General features: G+C 41.2%; 1 protein-coding gene across 3 annotated transcripts in view; it reads left to right on the top strand.

Moving 5' to 3' along the window:
• The window catches only part of LOC147012828 (fibroblast growth factor 12-like), a 158,937-nt gene that overhangs the window by 88,607 nt on the left and 56,780 nt on the right, over positions 1-13,550 (top strand). Inside the window, exon 1 of one of the 3 annotated variants that reach the window (XM_085854099.1) lies at positions 9,990-10,523. The exons of 1 other annotated variant lie outside the window; for it this stretch is intronic. In XM_085854099.1, the coding sequence (XP_085710225.1) occupies positions 10,334-10,523 (190 nt within the window). In that variant the 5' untranslated portion in view covers positions 9,990-10,333. Of the gene's footprint in view, positions 1-9,989; positions 10,524-10,621; positions 10,843-13,550 lie in introns of those variants that run through there. One more of the 3 variants, XM_085854101.1, reaches the window with a different exon arrangement.

Raw genomic sequence — 13,550 nt, 5'->3', positions numbered from 1 at the left:
TGAGAAGATGGCATAGTTCATGGTTTGTACATGTTAGAAACGTGAATGAAGAAAAACACTCACTGAAAATCGTTTTTGTTGACCTTTTTTGTGTGCACCATTCACATCATATCCCAATATGCAATAGGGGAATCCAACCTGTCTATTAATTACATACTATTGGACATCGACACCCTTTCAACATTTGGACCCGTTTTAAACATTTTCAGACCCCTTGAAGCCACTGAGACACCTCAGACATTTATTTATACCTTTTCGACCTTTTATATCCTTGAGACCCTTTTCAGACCATGACGACATTTAATGTGCAAACTCTACCCAACCCACCCTCATGGTCGGGACAATGGGGAGGAGGGTTGTGAAGCCTCAGTCAACCCATGTATGTATGTCCATTAATTACCCTCACCAGAGGAGAGGGTATTGCATTTGGGTCCGTTTTTTTTATTTGGGTCCATTTGGGTCCGGTCCGTTTTGTCTGTCTGTTTGACCGCACAGAAGTTTAGTGCCTTTCTCTGCAACCAATTGTTGTATTGAGACGAAATTTTCACCATAGAAGCGACTACTCACGTAGTGTGTTTTATTGATAACTAGTGCGTGGCCGTATGTGCAAAAAACAAACAAACAAACAAAAAAAACCAAGAAGAATTGTGACGTCAATTGTGACATCATAGCACCGTGTCCTGTCATTGGTTTGGTAAATAAATGGCCATAACTTGGGAACCACTTGTTCGAATAATACCCAACGGCTCATCCACAGGGCCCCAAGAATATACCTGGCAAGTTTCCATTAGATCGGACCAGTGGTTGTCGAGAAACAGCGGTCACAGACAGACAGACACAGAGATTGCTGGAATTATAGATAGATTATGATGCCATAGGTCATGTGGTGTGGCAGCCATGTTGGAAAAGCGGAAAACCTTTGGACCTCTGTATCTCTGAAACCGCACCATGGAAAAAACTTGAAACTTGTGACAAAAAAACAAAAAAAGCTCAACAGATCGAGGCGAAACTTTACACTTATGAGTGCTTATCCATGAGGAACAAAACCTGAACATGTATGACTTCATATATCACATGGTTTGGAAGCCATATTGGATTGAAGAAAAATATTAAATAATGTTTTCTCTGGAACCACTTAATCAGTTGATGTGAAACTTCAAAATTATGATCTAGTAGTGATGGGGAGTGCATGTTTTAAATTTCAACTTGATTGGACGCATGGTCTGACAACCAGAATTATTTAATGATTTTGATCTAGGTTCTTTTTTTGTTTGTTTTTTTTGAATAAGTCTTACTTGGCTGTGCCTGGATGGGTTTTAGAGTAGAGGAGAAGCAGCTGAAATGCGAATCCTATCCAGGTTCCTCCTGATGACTTCATCTTTTCATTTTGCTTGTTTTGGTTCCTTCTGATTACTCCAATGCAGGACTGAACCTATTTGGTCTTCCATTTGATAAGAATTCAATTTATTTTAATCCCATTTTAAATTCAATTGAGTAACAAAAAGGTCATGGGTCAGGGTCAGGTTGCCAATCAAAGTGGGACGTCTTGGTACCCGTTCATCTCCACCAGTAGTTATAAAGTGGCAGTTCTAGTTATGTCTCATTAATTATGTAACACACCAGGACACAAACGCCAAACAAAACAAATCCTAGTGATGGTCTGCAATCTCTGATTGCTTTTTTTCGTGTTACATATTGTTTGAACGTGACTTGGACCATAAGTATGTCTCTTAATTCCGTCTATTAATTACATACTATTCCATAAGAATGTTTTTTTTTTCTTTCATTTATATCCTTTTTAGACCCCACTGACTCTACACAGCATACACCCTTCAGACCCTTGGTAAACACCCTCGACCTTTTAATCCCTTACTCTCTTTAAGACCCCTTCGACACTTTTAAGACCCCCGCCCCCCAAAACCGAGCTTAAAAGGCACAAAATCCGGCCATCCTCAGGGTGGGGTGGTGAAGCCTCAGTGGGGCCATTGGAGTATGCTTTTAATTATGTACTGTTTGAACGTGACTTTGACTGTGACTAGGCCTATTCGTCTATCATCTATCTTGTATCGAAATGAGCTCAGTCGCGGCGTCCCTGCCTGCATGCATTCCTTCCTGCGTCCATTAACAATTCAGTTATCCTTCAGGGGATACCACTAATCAAGCCCAATCTGAAAACATATGGTAAAGTTGAGTAAGGTGAGGATCAGATGGACCGGTTTCAAACAGTCTGATATAGTTGAGTAAGGTGAGGATAGATCGGCCTGTTTAAAACAGAATGATGCAGTTGAGTAAGGTGAGGATAGATGGGTCAGTTTCAAACAGTGTGATGTAGTTGAGTAAGGTGAGGATAGATGGGGCCGGTTTCAAACAGTGTGATGTAGTTGAGTAAGGTGAGGATAGATTAGCCGGTTTCAAACAGTATGATGTAGTTCAGTAAGGTGAGGATAGATTAGCCGGTTTCAAACAGTATGATGGAGTTGAGTAAGGGGAGGATAGATTGGCCGGTTTCAAACGGTATGATGTAGTTATGTGAGGTTAGGATAGATGGGTCAGTTTCAAACAGTGTGATGTAGTTGAGTAAGGTGAGGATAGATGGGGCCGGTTTCAAACAGTGTGATGTAGTTGAGTAAGGTGAGGATAGATTAGCCGGTTTCAAACAGTATGATGGAGTTGAGTAAGGGGAGGATAGATTGGCCGGTTTCAAACGGTATGATGTAGTTATGTGAGGTTAGGATAGATGGGGTGGTTTCAAACTGTCTGATATAGTTGAGTAAGGTGAGGATAGATTGGCCGGTTTCAAACGGTATGATGTAGTCGAGTAAGGTGAGGATAGATGGGGAGGTTTCAAACAGTATGATGTTGTTGAGTAAGGTGAGGAAAGATTGGCCGATTTCAAACAGTATGATGTAGTTGAGAAAGGTGAAGATAGATGGGCCTGTTTCAAACAGTATGATGTAGTTGAGTAAGGTGAAGATAGATGAGCCTGTTTCAAACAGTATGATGTGGTTGAGTAAGGTGAGGATAGATGGGCCGGTTTCAAACAGTATGATGTGGTTGAGTAAGGTGAGGATAGATGGGCCAGTTTCAAACAGTATGATGTGGTTGAGTAAGGTGAGGATAGATGGGCCAGTTTCAAACAGTATGATGTGGTTGAGTAAGGTGAGGATAGATGGGCCGGTTTCAAACAGTATGATGTGGTTGAGTAAGGTGAGGATAGATGGGCCGGTTTCAAACAATATGATGTAGTTGAGTAAGGTGAGGATAGATGGGCCGGTTTCAATTAACATCAAAACAAAAACTCTTTTTTCTTGATCTTCTTCTTCACTGATAACGGTGAGTCTCCTTCAATCCCGTTTTTCATATCCATAAAACACTTGTCTATATTCAACACCTTTTTTCATATCCATTAAACACTTGGCAATATTCAACACCTTTTTTCATATCCATTAAACACTCGGCTATATTCAACACCTTTTTCATATCCAATAAACACTTGGCTATATCCATCACCTTTTTTATATCCATTAAACATGAGGCAATATTCAACACCTTTTTCATATCCATTAAACACGAGGCAATATTCACCACCTTTTTCATATCCATTAAACGCTAGGCTATATTCACCACCTTTTTCATATCCATTAAACACTTGGCTATATTCAACACCTTTTTTCATATCCATTAAACACTCGGCTATATTCAACACCTTTTTCATATCCAATAAACACTTTTTTTTTTTTTTTTTTTTTTTTTTTTGTATACCTTGGTCGAGGCTCGTATGAGAGCTAACACACAACTCACAGCAAGGAGGCATGAGACAAGAGGGGCGGGAGTGGAAGGGACAAAACATTGGGGAACAGACACAGGTGAACTGTGGAAGGGAGAGGGATGGGGATGGGACGGGGAACATGGCGAAGAGAAGATGGACATTACAGGGACTTTCAGGAAGGAAAGCAGGAGAATTGAAGGAAGTGGGCTTGGGTGGATTATCGGGGTAGAAAAGATCGAGGATTTGGATGGGGGAAGATAAGAGGTGGTGGTGAACAGCTGTTTTGAAAGCCTGGAGGGAAGAATGGGAAAGAATAGAGTGAGGAAGTTTATTCCAAAGGCGGGAAAAAGAGGAATGAAAGAGTGAAGATGAGCAGTGATTCGTGATTTTGGTAGTTTTACCAGAAGGGGGTTGTTGGCGGACCTTGAGCGCCTTGTGGAAATGTGGTTGGGACAAATCGCAGAGAGAGCAGGGGGCAAGGCTGGAGAGGAGTCGGTAGAAGACAGAAAGACCACCGACCAACCTGCGGTGATTGAGTGAGAGGCCCAAAGACTCAGCTTCATTGCGGGAGATGCCAATGATCTTAAAAGCCCTGGTTTCGACAGCGTGAAGCCGAGAAAGGTGGGAGGCAGGAGCACCAGCCCAGAGGGGAGAGCAGTACTCCATCAGGCTACGGACAAAAGCTTTGTAAGTAGTCAGGAGCTCAAGAGGGCCGAGGAAGGACTTTGCACGACGGAGGATTCCCAGTCGGCGACTGGCTTTTGAGGCAAGGTTGGAAATGTGACTTTCCCAGGAAAGGTCATGGCAGATAGTGAGACCCAGAAGCTTGAAAGAAAAGACTTCTTCCAGAGGATTGTTGAGAAAGTGGATGGGGGGTTTTCTAAATGGTCCTTTCGAAGAGACATAGTGAGAGTGTGAGATTTGTGTGGATTGAAAGACATGTTCCACGTGTTGGACCAGTTTGTGATTTTATCCAGATCTGCAGTGAGCGAAGAAGCTGCTGCTTGCCGGTCTGAGGGATGACAGATGGTACGGCAGAGGGTGGAGTCATCGGCAAAGAGAAATAGAGGATTTTCCAGAGAGTCCGAGAGATCATTGATGAAAACCAGAAAAAGAACAGGGCCCAGAACGCTACCTTGAGGAACTCCAGCCTGCACAGGAAGAGGGGATGAAAGAACTCCATTTAGGGCCACACGTTGACTGCGACAGGAGAGGAAGTCTGCGAGCCATGAGTGGAGATGGCCTTGAATACCATGGGAAGAGAGTTTGGTGAGTAGGGCAGGGTGCCAGACTGTGTCAAAAGCACGTGATATGTCCAGGGATACGGCTCGGATTTCCTGTCTGGCATTGAGGACCTCCATCCATTGATGGGAGAGCAGTAGCAGCATATCCAGGGTAGAGTGACCTGGTCTGAAACCAAATTGATGATTGGAAATCAAGCCATTGGAGAAGAGGAAGGATTTCATGTCTGAAGCGATGATGGATTCCATAACCTTGCTGATGATTGGGAGAAGGCTGATTGGTCTGTAGTTACAGGGATCTGTTTTTGCACCTTTTTTATGCAGGGCAGTGATGTTAGCAGATTTCCAAGCAGATGGCAGATGACCTTGGGAAAATGAGAGGGTGAATAGAACAGAGAGAGGGTGAGCAAGAGCAGAAGAGCAGGCTTTGAGGACTTGGCTATATCCATCACCTTTTTTATATCCATTAAACATGAGGCAATATTCAACACCTTTTTCATATCCATTAAACACGAGGCAATATTCACCACCTTTTTCATATCCATTAAACGCTAGGCTATATTCACCACCTTTTTCATATCCATTAAACACTTGGCTATATTCAACACCTTTTTTCATATCCATTTAACACTGGGCTACATTCATCACCTTTTTTCATATCCATTAAACACAAGGCTATATTCAACACCTTTTTTTATATCCATTAAACACTTGGCTATATTCAACACCTTTTTTCATATCCATTAAACACTGGGCTACATTCATCACCTTTTTTCATATCCATTAAACACTTGGCTATATTCAACACCTTTTTATATCCATTAAACACTTGGCTATATTCATCACCTTTTTCATATCCATTAAACACTTGGCTATATTCAACACCTTTTTATATCCATTAAACACTTGGCTATATTCAACACCTTTTTCATATCCATTAAACACGAGGCTATATTCAACACCTTTTTCATACCAATTAAACACTTGGCAATATTCATCACCTTTTTTCATATCCATTAAACACTGGGCTATATTCAACACCTTTTTTTATATCCATTAAACACTTGGCTATATTCAACACCTTTTTATATCCATTAAACACTTGGCTATATTCATCACCTTTTTCATATCCATTAAACACTTGGCTATATTCAACACCTTTTTATATCCATTAAACACTTGGCTATATTCAACACCTTTTTCATACCAATTAAACACTTGGCAATATTCATCACCTTTTTTCATATCCATTAAACACGAGGCTATATTCAACACCTTTTTCAAATCCATTAAATGCTTGGCTATATTCAACACCTTTTTTCAACATTTCCATTTTATTCATATCACCCTATCAAACAGCATTTCCCATTATACACCGCCTTTTAAACCATCACAAAGCAGGTCACTCCATTTGTAACGCAGGTGAGAAAGGGATATGAACAAAAAAGCAGCTGATGTTTCCATGATTTATTTGGACAATTTTTAAAGGGTGAAAGTTAATTTTTCGCTCTCAGTGACATTGTTCCGCGGAGCTTTCGCGATGGCGTGTCGTCCATCCGTCCGTCCGTCCACAAATACTTGCAACTTCTTCTCTGAAACTACATACGATTCTGACGAAACTTGACCACAACCTTCATCACCCATGATGTACCAACGTTGTTCACGACATTGAAAAAAAATCAGGGTCTGAGGGGCTCTATGGGGGAGTGCCTCCCAACAGAGGTATTTGCTTTCTTCTCAGAAACTACACACACAATTCCGATGAAACTTGACGGCAACCTTCATTTCCAGTGTTGTACCAAAGTTTGTTCATGACATTAGAAAAATTGGGGTGTAAGGGGGGGGTTGCCCCCCAAAATATATTTTTGCTTTCTTCTCCAAAACTACACACACAATTCCGATGAAACTTGACTACAACCTTCATTACCATTGTTGTACCAAAGTTTGTTCATGACATTAAAAATTTTTTGGGGTCTACGGGGTTCTACAGGGGTTTGCCCCCCAAAATGTGTATTTGCTTTCTTTTCTGAAACCACACACAATTTTGATGAAACTTCACCACAACCTGTATCATTCGTGATGTACCAAAGTTTGTTCACGGCATAAAAACAAATCCATAGGTATTTACTTTCTTCTCCGTTACGTATTTTGTGCATCATCCATGCCTACCAGTGGTTCCCTGGTTATCTTATCCAGCCACTACCAGGTGAGCGCCCTGGGGTGTTGCCCCTATGTTTATTTATTTTCTCTGGAAGCGACGGGTCTTACATTGTAATTATTATATATATTATATTGGACCATGCCTACATCTATTAATTCCATACTATTGGAACGCAACTTTCAGACCTTAAGACACCACAGACCCTTAAGACCCCTTACACCCCTTAGACTGTTTAAAGACTCTTTAGACCTGTTGGAACCTTTACACCCATTCGACAATTATACCCTTCAACCTTTATACCCTGAGATGCTTTAAAGACCCCTCAGACCCCTTAGATCTTTACACTCCTTAGATTCCTTCATATCCATTTAAACCCTTTAATCCTTTACACCCTTTAGACCCTGTCATACCCATTTAGACCCTCTTTGATCATTTCGAGACTTTTCAGACCAACAGAGCTTTTAAGACCTTGGACACTTTAACACCCTTTGGACAGTTTAGACCCCATTTGCTCTAACACCCTTAGAGTCCTTTAGATACTTTAGACCACTTTAAGATAAAACCCTTAAGACACTTTAAACCCATTTGGCCTTTCCACCCTTTGACCCTTTTTAGACCTCTTTTAAGACAATTGAGACCCCTTAGAAAATCGGGAAAAAATCCTCCCCCGACAATCGTTTTTGATTACCCTTTTTTGTGCACCATTCGTTTCACATCACAAGTTGCAATGAGGAAAACTGATATCCCAAAGTGAAACTGATGTTGAAAACTCAAACTTAAACTACTGATCTGTGGATCATCCATTGGGAAACCAGCATGAAATGCTGTGAGAAATATAGAATGGAAATTGCCAAAAGCAAAGCCATGGGGAGTATAGACAGAGTGGTGGGTTGGGGCTGATAAAGCTACGTGGAGAGGGATAGGTGCCCAGAGGTGGTTGGTTTGCATGGAAAGAATTCCGGTGATCTTCGGTCAGATGGTAGGCTCAAAAAGTGCCTAAATCCGTTTCCCAGCCGAGTTTCCACAATTTCATCCTCGCTCCCAAGCAGCAGTACTTCAGGAGTACAAGCATGGATTGGAAATCTTAGCTGGTAGAATGCAATGAGGTTTCCAAGGTTACCAGCTCCACCCACTGCAATATTTGCGAACTGAATATTTATGCAGAATTCCCATTTCTACCAATACTTACTCCAAGAAAATTGAGGTGAGACATCTACACACCCATTGTACACTGGTGTGTGTGTGTGTGTGTGTGTGTGTGTGTGTGTGTGTGTGTGTGTGTGTGTGTGTGTGTGTGTGTGTGTGCTTGCACATTACAACATTAAATTTGTTTTCGTTTAAGCTAATTAAGGCTTAACCATCATGCAAGAAACAGAAATAGTTTATACACGTGTGCAATCGTAATCGATAATCGTGCAAAAAATAATTGAGTTCTGTACAAGGGACTTAAGCACAGAAGGAGGGCATCGTGCATATCAAGCCTGTATAATGGTTGCCAACCAATGGTTGTTTGTCCATGCTCTACTTTTTAAATGCTGAGCATCAAACAAGGAAATATCATGCACTATTTTACTTTATATGACGCAGTTTCCTCGTCTGTGACATCACAATGGACTGTGTGTTTGTTCTGTTTCATGAGCAGTTGATGAAATATTATCCTAGAGAGTGACAGCACCAGTTGAAACACAGTACAAACCTTTACCAAGCAATCTATTACGCCTTATTTATTGTGAATGAACCATTACTTCCAGATTTAGTATGAATTATAATGCAAAGTCGATTGTCTTGCCATAATAGCCCTTCAGGTGGAAGCACCCGACGAGCGGTAGATCTGAAGGCGACGCCAGGATGTTCGTTATCATGAAGCGCACGTAGCACTGCAGCGCAGCTCTGCAGTTTGCCCGTGGGAGCAACGCACTCATTTAAAGCCGCACTTCCTTGGGATTTGTACTCGTTTTTCCAGCCGTAAATGCATCTCTTTCTCGTGTTGAGGGGGCTATGTGAACACACAATCACTGGCCACTGCTACGTTCTATTAAGGTGCCATCTCTTGGTGTTAATCAACCATAGTTGCAGCAAAACGAAGACGTGCCAGCAGTGCCAGATTAAGCCTCGGCTGGCCCTAAGGCACATTTTGAAATTTTAGAGAATGGCCTGAAAATTTTAAATTAGATCTCGGGCTCATGGAAATGGACCCCAGACAAAAATGAACTGATTCAAGAACAAAATATTTAATACCAAAAAAGACAAATATTTAATTTGAAAAGAAAAGAGTTTATTTAATCCCTTTTTCCTAAATTTTTGTGGCCCGAATTTTTGGCTGGCCCCAAGGCACATTTTGAAATTTTAGAGAATGGCCTGAAAATTTTAAATTAGATCTCGGGCTCATGGAAATGGACCCCAGACAAAAAAATGAACTGATTCAAGAACAAAATATTTAATACCAAAAAAGACAAATATTTAATTTGAAAAGAAAAGTTTATTTAATCCCTTTTTCCTAAATTTTTGTGGCCCGAATTTTTGGCTGGCCCCAAGGCACATGCCTTGTCTGTGTAATAGTTAATCCAGCTCTGCGTGCCAGTAGATATTTGAGTACAAACTTCATGTCGGATTGTTGAGCCCTTAACGCATTAAAACAAAGGAACATTTGTGAGTGCAGTTAGTACTTCTTTCCCTCGGTATACTTCGGCTCGTGTTGCAGCGCAATGCGTGGGAATGATGTGAGAATTCGTGATTGGTGTGTCCATTTTCTCAACTAAAAATAGCACAATGCCCTGGAACTCGAATCATCAAAGGTTGGCACGATCAATGGTGCGCAAATACAGGCGGGCAATCCACCATGAACAGTGTACCCGCTGCCCACTGACAACCGAGCACCAATGAGATCACCGCATTCGGTTGTGATCTCGGTGTCGCTGGAATCCCGAATTTGGCCGCTCGACACGGATTTCACACATTTCGTCTGAGCTTTTCGAATTGGCCCTTGAACCCAAGATCGCATCATTGGCAGAGGCTTGGCCGAGTCTGACCCGAGATCAATACGCGCTTTCACACTGCAAACCAATCGCTCCTGGGAGGGCGGCCCGGGCGCACGCGTCGCGATGCAGGGTGGGCTGCGCGGGCCCTTTGAGCGACGAGTAAAAGCATGGGGCTAATGCGGCCATGGCTGCGGCGATTGCCAGCTCACTGATCCGCAAGCGGCGCCAGGCCCGGGACGGGCAAAGTGAGCGCTCCGTTACGGTTCGAGCCTCGAGTCCGAGTCGCAGTGGACTCTGTGAGCCGGAGCTCACCGCGCTCTTCTCCAAGGCGCGCATCTCATGCGGGGCACGCAGGCGGAGAAAAAAGCGTGCAGGTTGGTGTGAAGCGCAAGGGTTAACTTCACTACGGGATGTTCGATTCATTCCGATCCATCGCTTCTCCGCATTAGAACTCGTCTGTAGGCTCTTCGACCGTCGGGTCTCCGCACGGGTCTGGGATCTCCGCACGGGTCAGGGATCTGCGTACAGGTCAGGGATCGAACGCCCTCTCTACCCTTTGCCAGTCACACGGGACTGAGCCTGTGCAGCTCGTTTACTCCTTGAGAAATTCTGGAATTTTATTTTTCCCAATGACCTCCAAGGCTTACGTCGCTTTTTCATATGAATTGCTAATCGAGGAGCCTCTTCCACGAGGTAATGACGACCACGATGCCATGGAGTGTATTCGCGCGTGTGACTAGTACGTGCCATGTCTCCCGACCTTTTTTCAGGTCGTGCACTCTCACATTGTAATCCTGCAATGCTTCAAAACGGCGCACTGAAGTCCTGAGACCCAACATATATATCAGCCTCATTTTCCTTTTAGGAGTACGCTTTGTGCATTAGACACAGATGTGTATTTCAAATGATGTACATGCAACAATTGGTCTTCGTGATAACATAAGAGATGGACACCAGAACTGTCCTGAAGTAATACATCTACAGGATGAGTAATGTATTATATTGTATTGGTCTTTGGTTAAAGGTCTAACGAGTCGTTTCGTTGTTCTATTATGTCATCATTGTGGATGCATTTGCTTTGATTCCTCTAGTTTTTGAATCGAGGTATTGTGTATTGTTAAATGATTTATTGCTGTGTTTAAAAAAAAAAATATATATATATATATATATATATATATATATATATATATATATATCTTCATCCTTGTTTTTTCCACACCAAATGTCAGTCTGTTATGTCAGACTGGTTCTTGATAGACATTGTCAATCTAAGTTCCAAGAACAATGATCACTCAAATGAAATCACAAATATGATGTTGGTCCCTTCGTTGTTCATTATTTGTGAATGTGAAGGCATTCTGTGCAATCTTTAGCGTTACGCATTCACACTCTGCCTTTTTATGAGTGCAATGATTCTATCATGACTATAGATTTGAAAAAAAATTATGCGATTAGAGGGATGGCATAATGCAGACTATGTGTGAGTATTCAACATGTCTGACAGCGATAACAGGGCAAATATTGTGTATCTCTTTCTGTTGCTTCTAAACAAGGAGGGTTTCATGCAGATACATGCTTCCAGTTTCATGCCCTCTATCGATCAGGCAGTGATTTATAAACAGGCTAGGGAATCGGTACACATTGACTACTCTTGTCAAAAGGTGCCGTGGGATCTTTAACAGCCAAAAGCGAATGAGTTTATAATAAAAAATAACTGAGGTTTAAATTTCTTTCAGATCATAATGTATGCATTGATGCAACTGCATCCCTGCAAAGCATCAGGATAAAAGTTTATAATCACACATAGGGAATCAAAAGGGAATGTAGGGAACCTCATCTATATATTACTTAAACTCTCATCTTGTATATATGTATGCATGTATGTTCCCGAAATACAGCCAAAACGGTACATGATAGCACAAACATTTTACAGCCACCTGACTCACCATTCGCCTGTGGTGTGCAGTATCAAGTTTCGTTCAAATCGGGCAGCGAAAAAAATATTAAAAAATCAATTCCCAATTCAGTCAAGTACTCTTCGGGAGTATTTGATCAATGCAAACAACCTCAGCGGTATAGTTTGCCGGAGCTATCTTTTTTTCTTTCTTGAAATAATTTTTTTCATCAACTGCTATCACAACGGGGACCCAACGGGTTCACGGTCGTCTAGTCTACACTAAACAGCTCAAATGTGAGTCCACCAAGTAGTTCTCTTATGTTTAAAATGATGTCATAATTGAGCATCAGCAATGGGTGTGATTCAACATCACAGTATGATTTATGCAATGTCAATACAAATAGACTGCTCACCTTGTGGCACGTTTGCAAACAAACTTGACACTTCCAAGATGTATTGAATGAAGTTAAACTTGCTTATTCATTTGCTTGGTTTGTGTAAACAAATTAGATGTAAGATGAGTGTAAGATTGGTTCTACAACAAATTAGGTGTAAGATGAGTGTAAGATTGGTTCTACAACAAATTAGATGCAAGATGAGTGTAAGATTGGTTCCATACCAAATTAGATGTAAGATGAGTGTGAGATTGGTTCCATACCAAATTAGATGCAAGATGAGTGTAAGGTTGGTTATATAACAAATTAGATGTAAGGTGAGTGTGAGATTGGTTCCATACCAAATTAGATGCAAGATGAGTGTAAGGTTGGTTCTACAACAAATTAGATGTAAGATGAGTGTAAGATTGGTTCTATATCAAATTAGATGTAAGGTGAGTGAGAGAGTGGTTATATAACAAATTAGATGCAAGGTGAGTGTGAGATTGATTATATAACAAATTAGATGTAAGGTGAGTGCAATATTGGTTCAACAACAAATTAGATGTAAGATGAGTGTGAGATTGGTTCAACAACAAATTAGATGTAAGATGAGTGTAAGATTGGTTCCATACCAAATTAGATGTAAGGTGAGTGTGAGATTGGTTCCACAACAAATTAGATACAAGATGAGTGTGAGATTGGTTCCATACCAAATTAGATGCAAGATGAGTGTGAGATTGGTTCCATACCAAATTAGATGCAAGATGAGTGTGAGATTGGTTCCATACCAAATTAGATGTAAGATTGGTTATATAACAAATTAGATGTAAGATGAGTGTGAGATTGGTTCCATACCAAATTAGATGCAAGATGAGTGTGAGATTGGTTATATAACAAATTAGATGTAAGATGAGTGTAAGATAGGTTCCATACCAAATTAGATGTAAGGTGAGTGTGAGATTGGTTATATAACAAATTAGATGTAAGGTGAGTGTGAGATTGGTTCCACAACAAATTAGATGCAAGATGAGTGTGAGATTGGTTATATAACAACTTAGATGTAAGATGAGTGTGAGATTGGTTCTACAACAAATTAGATGGAAGATGAGTGTAAGATTGGTTCCATA

This window comes from Eptatretus burgeri, chromosome 14, assembly GCF_056783735.1.
Source record: "Eptatretus burgeri isolate ZD-2024b chromosome 14, Ebu_testis_v1, whole genome shotgun sequence".
NCBI lineage: Eukaryota > Metazoa > Chordata > Myxini > Myxiniformes > Myxinidae > Eptatretus > Eptatretus burgeri.
Note: the sequence above shows the minus strand (reverse complement) of the source record. Positions and strands in the feature narration are given on the sequence as shown.